Source organism: Varanus komodoensis, unplaced genomic scaffold, assembly GCF_004798865.1.
Source record: "Varanus komodoensis strain SLA01 unplaced genomic scaffold, ASM479886v1 scaffold60, whole genome shotgun sequence".
Lineage (NCBI taxonomy): Eukaryota > Metazoa > Chordata > Lepidosauria > Squamata > Varanidae > Varanus > Varanus komodoensis.
Window position 1 is genome coordinate 2,238,997 of NW_025336223.1, and position 19,126 is coordinate 2,258,122.

Consider the following 19,126-nt stretch of genomic DNA (forward strand, 5'->3'; position numbering starts at 1 on the left):
GAGACGCAGGTCAAGATCATCCGCACTATTGCATTTCCAATCACTACTAATGGGTGTGAAAGCTGGACAATAAAGAAAGGGGATAAGAAGTAAATTGCTGCATTTTAAACCTGGTCCGGAAGAACTTTGCGAATAGCCTGGACTGACAGAAAGACAAACAAATGGGCACTAGATCAAATCAAGGCAGAGCTTTCCCTGGAAGCAAAACTGAGGCTGCCATACTTGGTGAATATCATGAGAAGGCAAGACTCAGTGGAGAAAACAATAATGCTAGGAAAAGTTGAAGGCAGAATAAGAAAAGGAAGACCAAATATAAGATGGATCAATTCCATAAAGGAAGTTTTGAATTTACTAGAGCTTGTCAAGGGCAAGACTTTTTGTGGGGCATTCATTCATAGGGTTACCATAAGTTGATGTGCTGAAAGTACAAAATAACAGCAGTCTTGATGATATAATTCGAACATGAAAAACAAAATAACAGCATTTATTTTATTCATTTTTATTTATTAAAACATTTTTATGCCGCCCCATTCGCCGAAGCCTCGGGGCAGCTTTAATTGATCTACCCAGCAGGTGGGTTTAGTTAAACTACAATCCCTCTGTGAAATGGTCCAGCTTTGACCAGTTACCGCTATTAAGCCTGGAAAGGACAAAATGTTAAGGTTTTATGATCAATCCTGGTAACAAAGCAAGTGGAAGAAGTCTTCACAGGAGAAGACTTCCTGCATTGGATGGTTTAGCTTCTGTTGTTTCTAAGATCTCTCTTTCATTTAACATCTGCTCATGGAATTAATAAGCTGGTTTCGTGAGTTTGCTCACAAGCCCCCAAAATTAGCTATGCGTTTCTCAGTTTCACCCACATTCCTGCTACTGCTGTTTTTTCTGTAAAGTTATTTACATATTTATGAGTTTGTTCTGTCTTTTGTTCTACAGAACTAGTGCTGAAAGGAGGAAAACATTTTAAAAATTCAATTTCCCACATTCTGGGCTCCCCCCACCCTACACATACTCAACTAGCACCTTTTCTACTCAAAACAGCATTTTTATAGTCAGGTCCAGTTCAAGGAAATCACAAAAGTTTCCTTTTCACAGTCATTCTTGGACAATTTCATAATCTTGTAAATAGCTCATATTCTCACTTGGCAATGGGGAACCTAAAATTCTTTACCTTATGCAAAGCTGTCATATTCTCCCAGGTCCACATGCTTTTCCTGGCTTACCCAGACATAACAGTTTTTGCCATGTCAAATATTAGGACTTTTAGCTCTGAAATCTGTATTTTTGCCAGTGATCCAAACTGATGACAAAAACCCTCATCCTCTTGTGTCAGAGGCCCACATCATTGCATTATACACTTCCAGTGTTTTCAGAGGGGTAGCACTACTGAGCCAGGGGCAGTGGTGTAGGGAGAAATTTTGAAGTGTAAGTGCTCATCAAGACACTTCCCACACCTGCACCTGTAAAGCAAGAGCAAAAGGCTGTTAAATGATATGAACAGATCAGTATTACATAAAAGTTAATGGTCCGGTCCTAACTGCCCATTCAAGATTGGGTCATCCCAAACTACTTTGCATTCAACAGGTAGCAAAATGCAGTTACTGGAAAAATGAACCTTAACCTTAGCTTTTGTGAGAAGCTTGGTGGTGACAGGGAATTCTGAGGGGGCAGCAGATGACATCAGCATCCCTGCAGATCAAAAAGCCCTGGCTACCATCCAGGGACAAAGCCTAGCTCTACTGCCAGGTAAGGAGAGCCGCTAACAAAAGCCCTCCAACCAAGCACACAATGGCTTGCCCGTTGGTTCTGGTCCCTCAGCCTATACATCTACTCCACCCAGAAACCTCAAGAAGGAGCCAATGATCCTGAGGGTCTCAAATCCAAAGACCAGGCAAGTCTATCTGCTGCCCTATCATAACTGTGCCATTTGTTACCCAGCATGCTGATCTTAACCCGTCAGGGTTATACAGCAGGCAGGCCTGCTTGATGCAACCCTAAGCAAAAACAGTGGGATTCTTAAGCCCCTGGCTGACTACTTCTGTACCTCATAGGCTGAGCTTGACTTGGCAGTGCTGCCTTAGGGTTTCACAAAGCCAATAGTCCAAGGTAGACTTGTAACTAATAGCATTCATGTGAACGCGCTGATTGCATGGACTTCTACAAAGAGGGTGAATAGTCAGCTGTGGCATGTAGTGATCCTGGAAGCTCAATGCCGGTCCCTGTCACAGGACTGGAGTGGGTACACTGTAGTTCCGGGGTGTGCAGAATCAAGGCCTGTGGAATCTATGCTGCTTTTATTAGAAACCTGAGGTCCACCAGCCAAGCCAGGTGAAAAATAGTACGTGGAGCAGACGACAGACATACACATAGAATGAAGGGGCAGCATGCCTCTGAGTGCATACTTATGCCAGGAATTTGTTTGCAGTTGCAGGACTGAGCTCATAATCTTTGTACACACAGGCATCTACTCCTAGTCTGTCCCACACCAAACGTCCTGCATTTCATCAGCATAATTTACAAAAGGACAACTTTCATGTTAAATACATGGAAATCGGAAACCTTTGCTTATTTGCCGCAAATTACCCAGAAACCTATCAATAGGTTCAGGTTTAAGTCCCACCCATCTCTCCTGTCGTTCTTGTGCCAATACTCTCCTATATTTTATCATGCCATTTCTAATCATCACCTTCATCACATAGAAAAGTTTGCCTGGCTTCATTTAAAACACTTGATTTATCTACACCAACGCAATGTCGCTCAAATTCATGAGATATAGGCCACTATTAAATAGTATGTGAGATGCCTCAGATAATCCACAGAGACATGAATCACACACCTTTTCTTCTCTTTTGGGTTCTCCTCCATGGAGGAGAAAGTTGGTTTGGAGATCAGTTCTCAGACTTTTTCTGTTATGGACCAGTTGAAAATTGCTGTAAACTTTTCTAGATTTTTTTCTTCAGCGTCATATTCTTCCTTCATCTGCAACAAAAACAGAATTATGAATTATTTATTTATTTATTTATTTTATTAAAACATTTCTATGCCGCCCCATTCGCTGAAGCCTCGGGGCGGCTCACAACATAAAATTAAAATACAAGAAATAACAATATAAAATAAGTCGCCCTGGCCAGATAAAATCCAATAATATTGACAATTAAAATGATGCTTAAATAAAAAGGTCTTCGCCTGGCGCTGAAAAACAAATAACGACGGCGCCAGGCAGACCTCTCTGGGGAGCGCATTCCATAACTTAGGCGCCACCGCAGAGAAAGCCCTCCTCCGAGTACCTACCCTCCTAATTTCTTTCACGGAGGGTTCCCGGAGAAGGGCCTCTCCCGCAGATCTCAAGGGGCGGGCGGGCATATATGGACGTAAGCGCTCCTTCAGGTAACCAGTTTAAAATTAGTTTAAAAGAGTTAACACCTTCCCTTAGCTGGTACATTTTTAGGGACAAATTAATAGACTGTATCAGCACCTGTTCAGTAAGGTGGCCCTAGTCAAAACAGCCTCAATATTTGTTCTCAAAATCATTATCATCAGGTGCTGGGTAAGTTCAGATCCCTTGATGGTTCAGCAACCAATTGTACACAATACTGAGAGCTTTATTAAATCTACACGAGACATCAAAGGCTGCTGTGAGGGTTGGGCTGGAGAAACCGGAATTCATATTGCGAGTGTCACTTTTGAAGGGATGGTAAAGGGTGCATTAATTAAAGCAGCCGAAGAAGCAAATTTCCAAGTTACAATTAAAGCCTCTTTCAGCACAATCCTAAACATGGCTTCTCAGAAGTAAGTCCCATGGCGTTCAATAGAGCTTTCTCCCAAGTGGGTGTAGGTTTTTAGAAGTCCTCTGAAATGGGAGCAGTCTGGGCGCCCTTTCCCTGCAGCTGTGCCGCTTCAACTGAGTGGCACATGGGTCCCTGGGATGCGTGCCGACTGCAGGTGGGGCGAGGTGGGGACCAGCACCCAACGAGACCAGAAAAGAGGAAGGCGCCAAACCACGTAGGAGCCGAGAAAGGTGCGCTTATTTAAAGAATCCTTCCCGGGTTTGATTTAAAGAATGAATCCGGGGCGCCTGCCGCGTCAGGACAGGCCCAAGCCTCCCTCCCGCACGAGAGCGGCCGCCAAGTGCGCTGTCTGCTGGGGCGAGGCCACGGCAGAGCCCCCGAGGGAGCGGCACGCGTGCGCCCACAGGCCGGGCTCCCCCGAGGGCCGCCCGCCGCACCTCACCTCACGGCGCTATCGCCCGCGCGCACGCGGCCGGCCAGCCGCCCGTGATTAGCAGCCCCAGCGGCGGAGCTGCGCGCAGCAGCGCGACGCCGCGGGGCCGGCGGCGGGCTGCACCGGGCGGGCTCTCGCCTGAAGGCAGGGCTTATAAAAGGAGGTGCCGCACGGGCGTGCGAGCGAAAAGCTGCTGCCGCCGCCCACGGGAACGGGCTTTCCGGAGGAGGACAAGGAAAGGAAGGTAAGCATGTGCGCCCTGGGCTCGGGTGGGGGTCCCTTGGGCGTTTGCCTTGTCTGCTGCTTCCAGGGGTCCTATTCGATAGGGGCGGGTGTGGATGGCCGCAAGCGCGACCGCCTTGCCTGGAGTTTCTACTTGCGGGAAAGTATTGATATGGAGAGCGTGGAGCTCTGACGTTTGTTCACTCGCACCCCGTCCGCTCCGGAAACTTACTGTAGTCCTAAACGAGGGTCTCCTCTAAGCTGTCTCCTGTGTGAGCTCGCACCTTAGGATGCCGCAGGCAAGGTTTCACTGGTGCCTTCGGGGGAGTTGAGAGTGCTATCAGAGAGAGCGTCTGTCGCGCAATTACCCTTCTCATTCGCAGAATGTCGTGGGCACCCAGTCCATGGCATCCCATATTCGTCTTTCGGTCTTTCTCTATTGGTCTCCCATCTTTTTTCCTTGCGAAAGACAACCCATGGGGATAGAGGAAGGGCAGAAGAGCTGCACGATGCGTCTTGGGGGGATCTGTCTGGGACTGCCTCGTTCCTGAAGAGGTGGCTTCTTCGGCGTCCCCGTTAGAGCCGCTTTCCCATGACCCTCCCGGGAGGCCGTGCCTTTCGCTTGCCTTTCTATCTATCCTCTTTCTTAGACGTTTGCGCGAGAAATAGTGAGTGCAGTCCTAAACACATTTGTTTGAGTTAGTTCTGAAAAATCTGTAGCATACTTCTGCGTAAGATGAACAAGACTGAGCCGAAAGTAGAGTGAGGACCCAAGCTGGGAACGGGGGAGGTAGTAAAGCCACCCTGTGGCGAGGGTATGGAGCAGGGCTTGTCTAATAAATAGAAATGCTCAAGCATTTGCAACGTCTTTAAACATTATTTATGTGTTTTAAGAGCTAGCTTTTGAGTTTTACAGAATGTCTTCTCAAGCTATATGTCAAAAAGAAAAGGAGTTAGAGGGGCATTAGTGGTGAAGGACATGATGGCTGCTGCTTTGTAATATGTTACCACCTTTAGATTCAGAAAGTTTCAAATAGCCTGCAGAAGTGTCATGAACTCTCGGAGGAACTCCATCATGTAGGTTAAGAGTAGTTTCAGGCAAGGTTTTTATTCAGCCATTAGCTTGCATCACTCATGGGATTTTTTGAGGAAAGGAGAATCGGTGTCATTGTATTCTACTCAAAACTCTCCTGTTCAAACTTATTGCTGTTGCTGAAAGAAAAATCTGCTGAAGACGGCAAAAAGTGCAGCTACACAATATCTTTTGGCAGGTAGCTGTCTGGCAGGCATCCTAAGTCTATACATGTGAACAGCATCTATAAAATATTGTTTAGCAGGGCTAGGGAAGAATCTAGACTAATAAGCGGGTTGGATCTTGATTGGCCTTTTCAGGAATGGAATGGGATCCAAAGGAGGTTCCCTGCTGGATGAAGGAGGTGGGGAGGAGATCTTCACCATCTCCTACTGGTCCAGAGGAGCCATGAGGAACAGAGGTTGCAGGGTGGAGGAGGAATGGCAAAGATCACCTTTTCACCCCCTTCTCCAGGGGAGGTGGACCTCTAAGGACTAATTTGGCTCCCACCCACTCTGTCTAACAATGCTCATAACTGCCCAAAATAGTAGAGTGAATGAGACCATATTCTGCCGCAATGAGTGATACCCAGATGGGTGTCCACTGCTGGAAGGTGTGCAGTGGTGGAAGAGGGAGGGACAATTCTTTGCAACCACTTCTCACCCCTCGGTCTGTTCGAAAGGGTTCCTCAGATTTCAGGGGCTGAAGGGTGAGGGGCAACTGTGAAGAATCAGCCCCTCGTGTTCCACTGATGATCCACCTTTTGTGCAGGAACTCCACATGCAGAGAAATCAATGTTGGGTTCTCAAGCTTCTGCCTATCTTTAGTTTTGGGAGGAAATATCTTCCTAGGTAACTTTCCTAACTACTTCCAAATTGACTGGTAAGGATGATAGCTCCACAGATTAGAAGGAAGGGAAATAAGGATTTGAAGATTAACACCCATTTATGGTTCAAATACATATTGCTCTGGACAGTAGTGGATACCCTGTGAGTGGATAAGGTGCCCCATATACAAGCAATGGAAAGAGGGTGTAAGGCTCTCTTCCTAGCCAAAGAGATTTGGATGACCAAAGCTTGTCTATGCCTAAACAATACATAATATAATGCAGTCAACTAAGTGGTGTATCTTTAACAAGATGGCAAACAACAAGCAAAGCACATATTGTTAAATGAAGTAAAACTCTGAAAGTCAAGCTCTGGAAGTGATGAAAAGGCTTACTAAAGAAGCAGGAAATGGCAAAGCTCTAACTGTTGTTAGCTCCATATCTCGAGGCATGGAGTGTTTTGAGTAATTTAGATCATTGCTACATCGTGATTCTCAAAATGAAACAACGGGTGGTGTCAAAATGGTCCTGAAAACCTTTTATGAATCTCACAATCGCAGGTTTTCTTTGGACTCAACTATGCTTAGGATATTTATGACTGTTAGACATAGATTAACAGGTGTGGTTCAAGAAGCAGTAGAGGTGGAAAAAAGGGCACCAGTGCTAATATTTCTAATAGCAATGATATTAAATGCTTAGCTAATCTAGAGATTGGCACTTGTTAATGAACCCTAGGATATTTGACAGTGCACACAGGAGCTAATTCCTAATTCAGCATCCATGCCAGCCTTCTGGAGCAGACTCTGAAAAAAAATCTTTGGATTTTTCTGCCAAAGCATTCAAGATGACTTCTAGGTCTTGAGAGTCAGTTGCGTGATACTTCAGCTTGGCCTGGGTGATGTATAATAGAATCATAGAATAGTACAGCTGGAGGGGGCCAGGGGGGCAGTGTGGCATAGTGGCTAAGAGCATGGGACTGGGACTCAGACGATCCGGGTTCGAGTCCCCGCTCAGCCATGGAGCCAACTGGGTGACTTAGGGCCAGTCACAGACTCTCAGCCCAACCTACCTCACAGGGTTGTTGTTGTGGGGATAAGATGGAGGAGGAGAATGATGTAAGCTGCCTTGAGCCCTTTGTAGGAAAAAGGCAGGATATAAATCGATAAATAAAATAAAACCCCTTGCTCAGTGCAGGACTTTGAATTACACCATCCCTCTCAGAGGACTGTCCAGTTGCATCCTGAATGTCTCCAGTGTGGAAGAACCCCCAATCTCCCCAGGTCGTGGGTTCCATTGTTGTACTGATCTAACAGTCAGGAAACTCTTCCCGATGTCCAGCTGGAACCTGGCTTCCTGTAACTTGAGCCTCTTATTCTGTGTCCTGCACTCTGGGATGATCGAGAAGAGATCCTGTCATTCTTCTTTGTGACGGCACTCTTCAAATACTTGAAAGGCTATCATGTCTCCCCTAAGTTTTCTCTTCTCGGGGCTAAACATACCCAGGAGGTTGAATAGTAACCTATGTAGTCAGATCACAGAACACATTCCACATATAATGAAAAAGTTTTCTGGTGCTCTTTTTGCCAGTTCTATTAAGGAAGCTCCCGATCTTTGGTTCCTGTCAATTCTTTAAACTCAAAGTCCCAACATACAACATGGAAACTTGCATATCAGACAGAATCTGGGGCTGTGTGAGCAATATTTCTTGCCTAAGGGCAAGCTGCATTTAAAGATGTTAAAATGTCATCTCAGCTGTTCCCTGTGGCATTGCTGCTTTGTTTCTTTTGGTTAGAACAAGAAATGTATCAAGGGCCCCCTTGGTTTTCTATTAATGAAAATATAATGCAGGGCTCCCAGCCTTTTTGGGCTAGTAGACACAACTTAAATTTTGAGAGAGTATCACGGGTGCTGTCATAAAATGGGTGATTACCTCTTCGCAAAATGCTGTGCACCCATTTTTTGGGAGACAAACTACCAAGGGTGAAAGAAAAGCAACTTGTCCAAGAGCCCATGTACAAAGTAGGAGAGATGGAGCGTGAGCTCCAAAATCCTCTTGAATCCATGTTTTATTGCTTTGCACCCTAGTTCCCAGAATGCAAACTGATGAGGTTTGGCAAAGAAAGCAAGCGCATTGTAGAGATGGAATCTCTACCCTAAATACCAGGTCAAATACCTGCTTTTTTCAGAGCAAAACCTTTTCATAGAAGTCGTACTGGTGATGCTCAGAAAAAGACACACAGATGCATGTAAGATACCATGTAGGAACCAGAGTCATTAGGGGGAATAAAGATGGCATTGGAGGGTGATGCTTTGCCTCATAGCATGCCAGCCTTTTAGTTAATTTAAAAAATAAAATAAAATCAAAAACGTGTTTAAAACAGGAGGGGCAGGGAGCTTTACAGGCAATCAGTTTGGGTACCCCGGCTTTAAGGATTAAACCTAGAATGCAGGCATTTGTGCACAGGGAGGAAGTGAAGGTGTTGCTCGTTGCTCATATCCACTTTTGCCCAGTGGAGGATGATTCCTGCACATATTAGATTTGATCAGACTTATAGTAGACATAGAGCGGCCAGGTAGCCAAGTCCCATTTGTTTCAAGGGTTCAGCTCTTAAGTATGACTAAATCTGGATTCAATCCAGAAAATGCTTGTTGGGTTTTCAGCATTTTGGTTGTAATTTGAGTGATTATTTTATAAAATGCTAGTTTCAGATGTTTGTAAGCCATGTAGAGAGAGTGCTGTCGTATAAAGCAGCCTTTAAATGAATACAATAAGTGTGTTGAATCAAGATTTATTTATTATTTGTTTATCACAGGCATATATATCCTGTCCTATTGCCAAGCGCTCAGGACGGCTTACAAGATCTAGGTGCAGGTAGTGGGGCTGGTAGAAGCAAACTACCTTTTCCTTTCCTCGCTTCCTAATAGTCCCTGTCCAGTTCCTCTATTGCTTCCATTATTAGAATATTTACTTTATTGCTATATTAATAGCAATATTTCATTTGAACGAATTGTGAAGCATTTTACAAAAATGCAAAACCATATATTAGAGGTTGGTTCAAAAATAGCTTGTGACTGGAGGAAAGCCAAACTAAACGCTTAACGTTTTCAACAAACATCTGAAACACACCTGTTCTACTCAAGCTGTTTTTTCAGATGAAGGAATGGGGCAAATCGGCCATCTTTGACTTGCTTGTAACCAACAGGGAAGAGTTAGTTGATAAGGCCAAAAGAGTAGGAACAAAATAGGCCAAAACTGGGGGAGAAGGGCTGTATAATTTTTGCTTCCAATTTTGCCCTAAGGGCAGTTCCACCCAGAGTCTATCACAGCTATCAAACCTCAAACAAGTTTATTTGTGGTGGACTCATGGGCTGCACAGTAGATTGGGGGACTTCTGTGATAAGACTGGTGCAGGATACTGTGTGGGAAGGGGATCCACCCAGATGAGTTAAAAGCACATTCCACAAGCAATTAATCTGATCACAGAAGGTGCCTTGGACAGATTTTCAGGGAACATCCGCCCCCCCACTCCACACACACACACACACACACACACACACACACACACACACTACATGTTGTTCCCTTAGTCCTTTGTTCAGCACTGACAGTAAGCTAGAGAAGCTGCCATCGAAAAGTGGACTAGGAAAGTCTGCTTTGGCCAGTTTCATTGCATGTCTCAAAGGCTGGATCTAGCCCCAAGGTCTCAGATGAATACTAGATATAAAACACCTTTAAGACTTAAACTTCTCTTAATATTATAACTCAGGCAGGAAAGACTAAGAAGAACAAATGCAGGTGTTTCTCAGATCATTCGGAAGGGAATATGCAGCAGCAGCAGCAGCAGCAACGGGTACTTAGGGGAACCAAAGGTACAGAGAAGGACACCCATTTCCGTTGTGGCCGTGAGTGGAACCTGAAGAAGCAGGGCTGACCAGTGCAGCACGGGACCAGTTACCCAGATTTTGGCTATCCCATTTAGGGCATCTTACGGCAAAGTCTCACATTTGCTGGGGGCCTGTGATAATCTGACAACAGCATGTTCTTCCCTTCCAGCTCAAATCCTTGCCCACAATGGCAGACAAGAGGGACACTGCTGACCGCAAGGCCTGCAGCGTGCTGAGCTGGGATCAGGTTAGCCGGCTGCACGAAGTTCTGTCAGAAGTGGTGCCAGTTCACGGGCGTGGCAATTTTCCGACTTTGGAGATTACTCTGAAGGATATTATCCAAACCGTTCGCAGCAGACTGGATGACGCAAGCATTCAGGTTCACGATGTCCGGCTGAATGGTTCCGGAGCTGGTCATGTCTTGGTCAAAGATAACGGACTGGGTTGTAAGGATCTCGATCTTGTCTTCCAAGTGTCTCTGTCGAATGAAACTGAGTTCCAGTTAGTCAGAGATGTGGTTTTGCAATCCCTTTTAGACTTCTTGCCTGAAGGAGTAAACAAACTAAAAATTAGCCCTATGACCCTGAAGGAAGCTTATATTGAAAAACTGGTGAAGGTGTACACAGAAACCGACCGATGGAGTTTAATCTCCCTCGCCAACAAGCATGGCAGGAATATAGAGCTCAAGTTTGTGGAACGCATAAGGCGACAGTTTGAATTTAGTGTGGATTCTTTTCAAATAATCCTAGATTCCCTGCTTTTTTACTATGATTGCTCAGAAAACCCGATGTCTGAACACTTTCATCCAACTGTGATTGGAGAAAGCATGTATGGCGACTTCGAGGCAGCCTTTGATCACCTTAAGAACAGGCTGATATCTACTAAGAACCCTGAAGAAATTAGAGGAGGGGGACTCCTAAAGTACAGCAATCTTCTTGTGAGGAATTTCAAACCAATGGACAAAGAAGAGATAAAAATCCTAGAGCGTTACATGTGTTCTAGGTTCTTCATAGACTTTCCAGACATTCTGGAACAGCAGCATAAGTTGGAGGCATATCTGCAGAATCATTTTGCTGCAGACGACCAAAGCAAGTACGACTATTTGGTGACCCTGCACCGTGTGGTGAACCAGAGCACGGTGTGCCTCATGGGGCATGAGCTACGGCAAACATTGAACTTGATCTCCCTTCTGGCACTCAGAGTCCTGGTAGAGCAAAACATCCTCCCCAATGCTATGAACGTCACTTGTTATTACCAGCCAGCTCCGTATGTTAGTGATGCCGACTTCAGCGCCTACGATGCTGCAGATGCTTCTGGCCTGTCTTATCCCACTTGGCTGCCTTGCAACTGATTTCTTGCTTCCTGCTTTTCTGTGATCATTAGCAGCCTGAATAGAGGATCTTCTGGATTCTTCTTGTATATAAACTAGAAGGACTGCTATCCATATTTGTTAAATACTCCAAGTCTTAGTCAGGTCATAAGGTAACCCCACCAGTCCTAAGGAATATTTCCTCTTTCAGCTGGAGTAACTGCCTCTCTTTGTCCAACGTTTCTTTAAACTGAAAACAGAAATGGCAGAGCAGTAACAGCTGCATGCCTGCTTCCCTGCAATCTTGCTTTGTGAAACTTCAAATGCCTGCAGGTTCTTTTTGCAGCATACAAGGACCATGAAGACTAGTCTGGTATGACCATGAAAAGCTATGACTATACACAGGCTGCTCAAAACTCCACTGATGCTAACTGGATTTAAACAGTTTAACTGTGTACAGGAGTGCATTCACTTTCTTTTTTCCTGGAAATCCTTAATTAACATTTGTCTTATTTAGTGCTGCAGCAATAATGATGAATTTCAGCATGGAGAGAACAATACCTAGCCATAAAGAATTTTACAAACTCTATGGCATTTGTAATTTAAAGAAATTAAGGCCATTGATTAACATGCAAGATAATGGAATGCCCCACCTATGGAATGCGCTCCCTGGAGAGGTCCGCCTGGTGCCGTCGTTATTTGTTTTTCGGTGCCAGGCTAAGACCTTTTTATTTAAACAATATTTTAATAACTTTTAATATCTTCTATAGGTTTTAATTTGTAGCCAGGGTGAATCTGGATTTTATTTGTGTTATTTGTGTTACGTTTGTTTATTTTATGTAAGCCGTCCCTAGGCTTATGCGATGGGACGGCATACAAAAATGCTAAGTAAGTAAGTAAGTGCAGGGCAAGAGGATCCAGGAAGCTAACCTTTCTCACCACTCCTTTTCCCATGTAGTTCCCCAAAGATACTACGTAGAGGATTCAGGGAACCTCTTAAATGGTGTGGAGGCTGAAAGGGACACTTGATCTTCGGGGCATTCCTCCCTCAGCCCCCTGCACCTTAGCTCATCCCATACAGGATCCCTCCCAGTCCTCTATAGAATTTTGGGAAACTGGTATGCTGGGAGAATGAAGCAGTGAAAAAGACAGGTTCTTGGAATTGTTTTTCATTGTTGTGTTGGATGTTGCCTATTCTTAATTGAATCCAAAATTGTGATGGCTTAAATCTCAGTCTTTAAAAAAAAACAAAACCCAATGACTAGAAATGCTTATACAGTAATTGATACTTCAACAATATTGTATATGCCACTGAAACTTGGCCTGACCTGTCAAATATGTATATAATAAATATATAACAAATCTCTTTTCTAGACTTCTGCTGAAACTATGTAGGCTTTTTCTCTGAAGCTAATGTTGTAAATAAATGTCTAATGGCTGGGACACGAGAATAGTTTTGCCTTGATGTGTTTTCTGCCTAGGGATTTCTAGAGTCATGGTCTTGAAGAGTGTGATCATGCCTACTTAGAATAATGGCTCAAGGCCTGTAAATATCAGATTAGGACAGAGCGTCTATACCTTTAATCTTCCAATGGAAGAGGATTCCTCTTGAAAAAATGAGCAAGGTGGGCAATGGTTGGTTGGTTGGTGGCTGGATTATTTTGGGAAGCCTTAAAGTTCAGCATTGGGAGGCTTTCTCACTTGAAGGTAAACTGGGTGGCTTCAAGAAAGCTTCATATAAGGAGGAAACTTGCCTGGAGTGCTGCTGCAGCTCCACTATCCTCTTCAAAGAGTATTATGCAAAATAGATGTAGCCAGCATTGCTTGCGCTAGAGAAGTATTAGAGTACTCAAGGAATTCCTACGCAAGGAATCACATTCTACAAATTAGTATTGGCTTACCAAATCCAGCCTTGGCATTCCTTAGCCCTTGCTTAGTATGTGTGGGCAGGAAGTAGGGCTGGCTCATTTTCTATCTATATAGTTTTCCACGGGCTCCTTTTGCAAACAGTAATCCATACGTGTAGATATCCAGAAGAAGGAACAAAGCAAGGCAGTTGAGAGGAACCTGTGGCCTGCTAAATGTTGCAAGGATACTGCACCCATCATTTCTGACCACTGGTCATGTTGGCCAGGGCCAGTGGACACTGAGATCCATCAACATTTGGACAGCCCCGGGTGGCTGCCACACTTGAATTAAGGTTAGGTGCATGATCATAATTAGAAGCACAAATTCTGAAGCAACACCATATGAGTGTAGCTCTGAAAGCACTTGTCAGCTCTTCAAAACATGAAGTCTTTTGTGAGCATTTCTCCTGCAACACAGAGATAGAGTATCTGTAAAATGCAGATGACAGTTTCTCTCCGAGAGCAGCTGAACCTTAAGCAAGCGCAGTGCTGCTGAATCAAATGGGTAAGCAGAAAAATGTCAAGTTTCTATTTGAGCATTGAGTACCTTAACTTTAACTGCTCCATATGTCTTTCTGCCACTTCAGAATGCTTAAATGTTTCCAAACTTAGTCACACTCTTTTGCCTTGTATTACCCAGAGACCAAGGCGCATTATTGATATTAATGTAAATCCTATGTAGTATGTAGCAGCTGCTAGACTGGTTCCTGTTGTAAGATTTACATCTGGTGGTGTGGGGAAAGGCTGATCTGTTGGAACTAAGTGGTGTTTAAACATTTGCTTTTCAATGGTGAACTCAAAAGTTGAAAGAAACTTTAGACTTGTGAGCAAACTTTCTTTTACACTGGAGGAAACTTACTCTGTGCGCAATCTCTGGCAAACACACATTTCTTTACATTATGGTCCATTGACAGAAAAGACACGGAAGACCCTGATAGGCAACTTGTTTTGTTTTTCTGAAAGTAACAAAATAAAGTTGGCCAATTTATGAATCTGCTGCTGTCCTTTTCTTCACCCACTCCTTGTTTTTAAGGGCCTTTCAAAACCCCACTGGCAGTTTCCAGTCTTCCCTCTAGTTGTGCAGTTCCAAATTGACCCATGGCCATTCTCTTTGTCTGGTTTCTTTTTACCACAGGATAGGTATCAACATAGAACCAGTATGCTCTGTCTCTTGAACACATCTGCTCCGGCCAGTTATGTCTGTGATCTACTTAAAAAGACTGCATTAGTGGTAAACTAAAAAAGTTACACGACGTCCTGACTCAAATGCCTGGAGCTGATTAGGCACATCAACCTGCCAGAATATTCCAGAGTTTACTGTCTCTACTTCAGTGGTAAAGAATCCAAAAATCCTCCCTTCTGTATGATGTAGTTGATGGGATTCTTTCTGCCCACCAGAAACCAGCTGAACGTGAGCTTGGCTATTACTACGTAGCTGTGGAGTCCAAGAGTGAAATCTTGGTGTCCCTTATGGGGTGGCACAGTGTTTTTGAAGGCACACAACAATGTGTTTACAACAAATGCTGCAGCTTTGATCAGCTTGGAAATATCCTGTGAGCTCTTTTACGCTCAAGGTATAAAATGCAACAAGCAAATAGCCTGGCTAGTTGGGAACTAACTCATATTTCAAAGTTGCTTTGTTTAGCTTCCAGATCCTACGCACTGAGGCAGACCTGTCCTTTCTTATAATTCCTTCTTTTGCCCATAGCCTTACTGCCATAGAAATTGTTAACACATCATATTCTCCCATCGCAAAACCTACTTTATCCAGAAATAAGAGACAAAATATTTACCACAGAGCAGATTAAAATTCACATTAATATTGCCCTCAATTAAAGCTTTAGCTTATCCTGCTACTTAAAAATGTTTAAGCTTACTCACAATTGAAGCAAAACAAAGGAAAGGAAGAAAAAACAGTGCTAATCTAAGATGCAAGGACAATAGGATCTGAATATAAAAAGATTACAGACCAAGTAAATGTCCATACAATTGACTGAATTTTGCTTTCATGTAGAAGAGGAATTCTACAACATGGAATGATAAATGCTATTTTAAGTGCTAAACTTTGCAGCTAGCATCTTCTCTCATCATGCAACCATCAGAACTTTTTAACACATTGTATTTTCTCCACTGGAATATTGCCGTCAATTAGACTGGGCCACATAATATAGCTTATGTAACTATCCAGCTCTAGTCATGCAAGTCTTGCTTGCTAAAGGGGACACTTTTCTGTCCAAAAACAAGTGCACATAAAACACACCTTGCCTGTCCTAGCTAGGCTAGAACCATGTCCTGACATCCAATTTTCCAATGGGAGCCTCAGAGTTTTCTGGAGAATTGACAGATTAAGCTCCTCTTGCAATTTGAAGTCCAGACATGAGAGTTCACTACCCACCACCAACGAGCCTTCATTAATGTGCTGACCATATTTGTTCAGTTTTCTATTTTTGCTACATAGAAGCGTCTCAGTCAATAGCTTTCAGAACAATTTATTCTGAAGGGTGAGAAGCAAACGGCCGTTTTTGTTAAGCCTGGTTTCAAGCACCTGTTGGTTTCATATTTAAATCACAGAATGGATGTTTTGGTGTGTTCAGACTCATGTCTCTGAGCACTACCATTCCAAAGGCAACATGCACCTATTTTTTTTTTTTGCTAGTACACCAGTTGCCGGGGAACTTGCCTGGGAGGGTCCAGTTGCACTCACATCCTGCTTGCGAGATCTTCTGGGCAGCCGGTTTACTGCTGTGTACACAGAATGCTGGACCAGAGGGACCACTGGTCTGATTCAGTGTGCCTCTTCTGTTCACATTAAAAGCAAAGCAAAAGCAACACCCCAAATCCAGAAAAGTCAATTCAAAATCAATAGTTAAGCAATATCTTTATTAGGACCAATGAAAATGCTAAAAACGATTGTGCAAATTTTTGGCTTCTTCCAGAAATCTGGGCACTATGAGAAGCAGAAGACGAAACAGAAAAGTTCAAAACTTAGGCTGAATTTTAGACGCAGGCGGAATTTCAAAATTGCAGACTGAATGAGCCACTGATTGTTGCTGTCAGATGTTCAAACCTTCAGCAAGGATAACTTCCTGCTTGTGACAATGCGGCACATAGCATTTTCTTCATAGTGGGAATCATGTTAATCTGTTGCAGCAAAAATCGAAGTCTTATGGTACCTTGGTAGTCTGACAAACTTATTTCTTCTGATGAATTTACACACTGTCTACTTTATCAGATGCAAGACCTTTTATTTTCTTGTCTCGTGTGTCTTGATAGAAGAGTTTTTGTTCTACGATTTCTAGCAACCCGTATGAATGGAACCTTATGGCATTTTTCATTCCATGCAATGTTGCTACCCTTAAAAACAGAGTAAGAGGATATGATGGCAGGAGATAGTGACTCTTGTATCATACACTTTGAATGGAGAGAGGAATTTTGTTTGGGAGTAGAATGTGACAAAATATTAAAAATGTAGAAAGATAATTTTGCAGAGCGATCCTATGATCCCAGCTCATGAAGCCACCTTAGCTGAGGCTGACGGTGGCACTTCCCCTCCAATATGGGAACACTACTGGCATGCACGGGTGACAACATGTACTGCTCACATGTTATCTGTGCCTGGAAGAAGCCAATCCTCACAGGGCAACCTGCAGGGCCTGACCTACCTCACAGGGTTGTTATGAGGAAAACATGGAGAGGTGGAGGACTGTGTCCAGCTGCCAGACAGTCATACCTGTGCAACATGTGCAGTGCAGTATGCCAGACGCCCCACGCCCCTGCTGGCTTTCTACTTTCATAACTTAAAAGTTACTGGTTCAGTTCATGTGGAATATTCAGTCATTTGGCAAGGTAAGTTAGAGAAATTCTGCATAGTTGTTACTTTATGGTTATTTAGCAGTAGATGGAAAGGAAGGGTTGGCTGTCCTGGTCTCCTCCACATAAATTCATAGGTGCTTAACTTGCATGGGTCGCAGCCTCAGTAACAAAGCTTAAGCGCCCATGCAAGATTAGCAACTGAATGAGGTGGCCAGGGTCAGCTGATGCTTCCTGTGTTGCCCCTCCCAGGTAAAACCCACAGATTTCAGGTGTTCCTCATGCACCAGTTCTTGGGTTAGAGACAGATGGTAGCAGAAATCATGCATACATTTAAAAGAAGCACTGAAGATTGGCCTGCCCCCTTTTCTATAAATCTAATTTGAAAACAGCAAAGAAATTCATTCAGAACTTCTCATAGTTAAGCGACCCATAGCTTAAAAATCAAAATGAGAAATTAACTATAGTTGTCTTCTGGTTTAACATGTAACATGAGTATATATTTAATGGTTTTTTATCCTGCCAACAATATAGATCACAGCAGCAGCTTCTTAGAACATGTCTGCAGAGAGAAAATCAATGAACGTAACTCCTTCCTTAACCATGCATGAGACACAAGTCTGCGTATGGCATTCAGATGTTACCTAACAGAGGTGGGGAACCTGACGTCTTCAAATATGTTGGAAATGTAAACATAAATTGGTACTTTCTATCATATGTGGTGGAGTTGCAATAATGTGAAAAAATATTGGATTAAAATACATGAATGTGTTGAGGAAATGTTACAAAAGTCTTTAGCTTTTAAACCTGAAGTCTTCTTATTAGGCACTATACCTATTGATGTTAGTAAACAAGAAATGTATTGGATTTTATATGTAATTACTGCGACAAAGATTGTATTTGCTCAATGCTGGAAAAGTGAAGAACCACCCACCGATGAACTGATTCTAAAAAAGATCTTGGACAGTGCAGAAATGGATAGATTGACTTTGTCATTGAAGGAGAAGGAAGATATTGATTTCTATCAAACTTGGGACTCTTTATTATTGGCTAGAGAAACGGAACTTTGTATAGATTTAAATCTGTTTTTAAGTCATCATAAATGGAAAAAAAATGTGGGGGCTGACCCAGTAGGCCCAATGTTTTTGATGATTGATGTTGTCTTTTAGTTAGGGTTATAATTTTGAATAAAACTTATTATAAACAGAGGTGGGAAACCTATAGCCCTCCAGTTTGCACTGCACATCACTGGTGGCTTCGTTTTCCACACCACCAGCTGTGCTGGCTAGGGCTGATGAGCACTGCAGGCCAGAATGGCTGGAGGGCCAGAAGGTGCACATCTCTGTCTTCTCTTCTGTTTCAACAGGAGCACGCAGTAAGAGCTCCTGCAGTAAGCTCCTCATTCATCCACTGTGCAAAAGACTGTGATCACACTCTTGTGTAACCCAGTTCTGATTACCCAGTTCTCTTCTTACTGAAGAGAGACCAGTAGCTAAAAGTGTGACTGTTCATTCACACATGGAATTCAAACACAGTCATGTCTCACTCTCAGATAATTTCTTTGCTCCGGTTACCCCACCCATCTGCTTTTTCCAGCCAGTCTCCCCCAGACAGGTCTTAAGTTGGATTACCTACTGGAAAATATAAGAGAAACAGCTTAAGCAACTATGAAAGCTCTAATGTTTTTCAAGAGATGTTACAGGCTCATTCTAGAAGGCAAATATAAACCTATTCTTTTCAAAATTAAGTTGCATTATTGATTTTCTCCTTACAATAATCCATAGTTAAAGCTGTGGCTGGCAAGCTACAGTATTCCCATTTCTTCTTCATTCAAAGATAAATGCAAAAATGCCAGGAACTACAGGAGATTTTAATGA

The 19,126-nt window shown here is 43.3% G+C and overlaps 1 protein-coding gene and 1 long non-coding RNA gene across 4 annotated transcripts; one reads left to right on the forward strand and one right to left on the reverse strand.

Annotated features, from left to right (window-relative positions):
- Nucleotides 1-565: 565 nt before the first annotated feature.
- LOC123033225 lies at nt 566-4,953 on the reverse strand. 2 transcript variants are annotated; one of them, XR_006416588.1, is made up of 3 exons: nt 4,673-4,953; nt 2,834-2,976; nt 566-1,457 (listed from the first exon to the last, which is right to left on the reverse strand). It is a non-coding gene; the product is annotated as an uncharacterized LOC123033225 (long non-coding RNA). The 2 variants fall into 2 exon arrangements; XR_006416587.1 differs by lacking the exon at nt 4,673-4,953 and adding an exon at nt 3,473-3,995.
- TENT5C (terminal nucleotidyltransferase 5C) lies at nt 4,375-12,235 on the forward strand. 2 transcript variants are annotated; one of them, XM_044449724.1, is made up of 2 exons: nt 4,375-4,462; nt 10,393-12,235. In XM_044449724.1, the coding sequence occupies exon 2, from the start codon at nt 10,411-10,413 to the stop codon at nt 11,572-11,574; it is 1,164 nt and encodes a 387-aa protein (XP_044305659.1). In that variant the 5' UTR covers nt 4,375-4,462; nt 10,393-10,410; the 3' UTR covers nt 11,575-12,235. The 2 variants fall into 2 exon arrangements, with proteins under 2 accessions (XP_044305659.1, XP_044305660.1); XM_044449725.1 differs by lacking the exon at nt 4,375-4,462 and adding an exon at nt 4,932-5,108.
- The last annotated feature ends 6,891 nt before the right edge of the window (nt 12,236-19,126 follow it).

Coding starts and splice junctions, on each gene's coding strand:
- TENT5C (XM_044449724.1), top strand. CDS start 10,411: ATGGCAGACAAGAGGGACACTGCTGACCGCAAGGCCTGCAGCGTGCTG.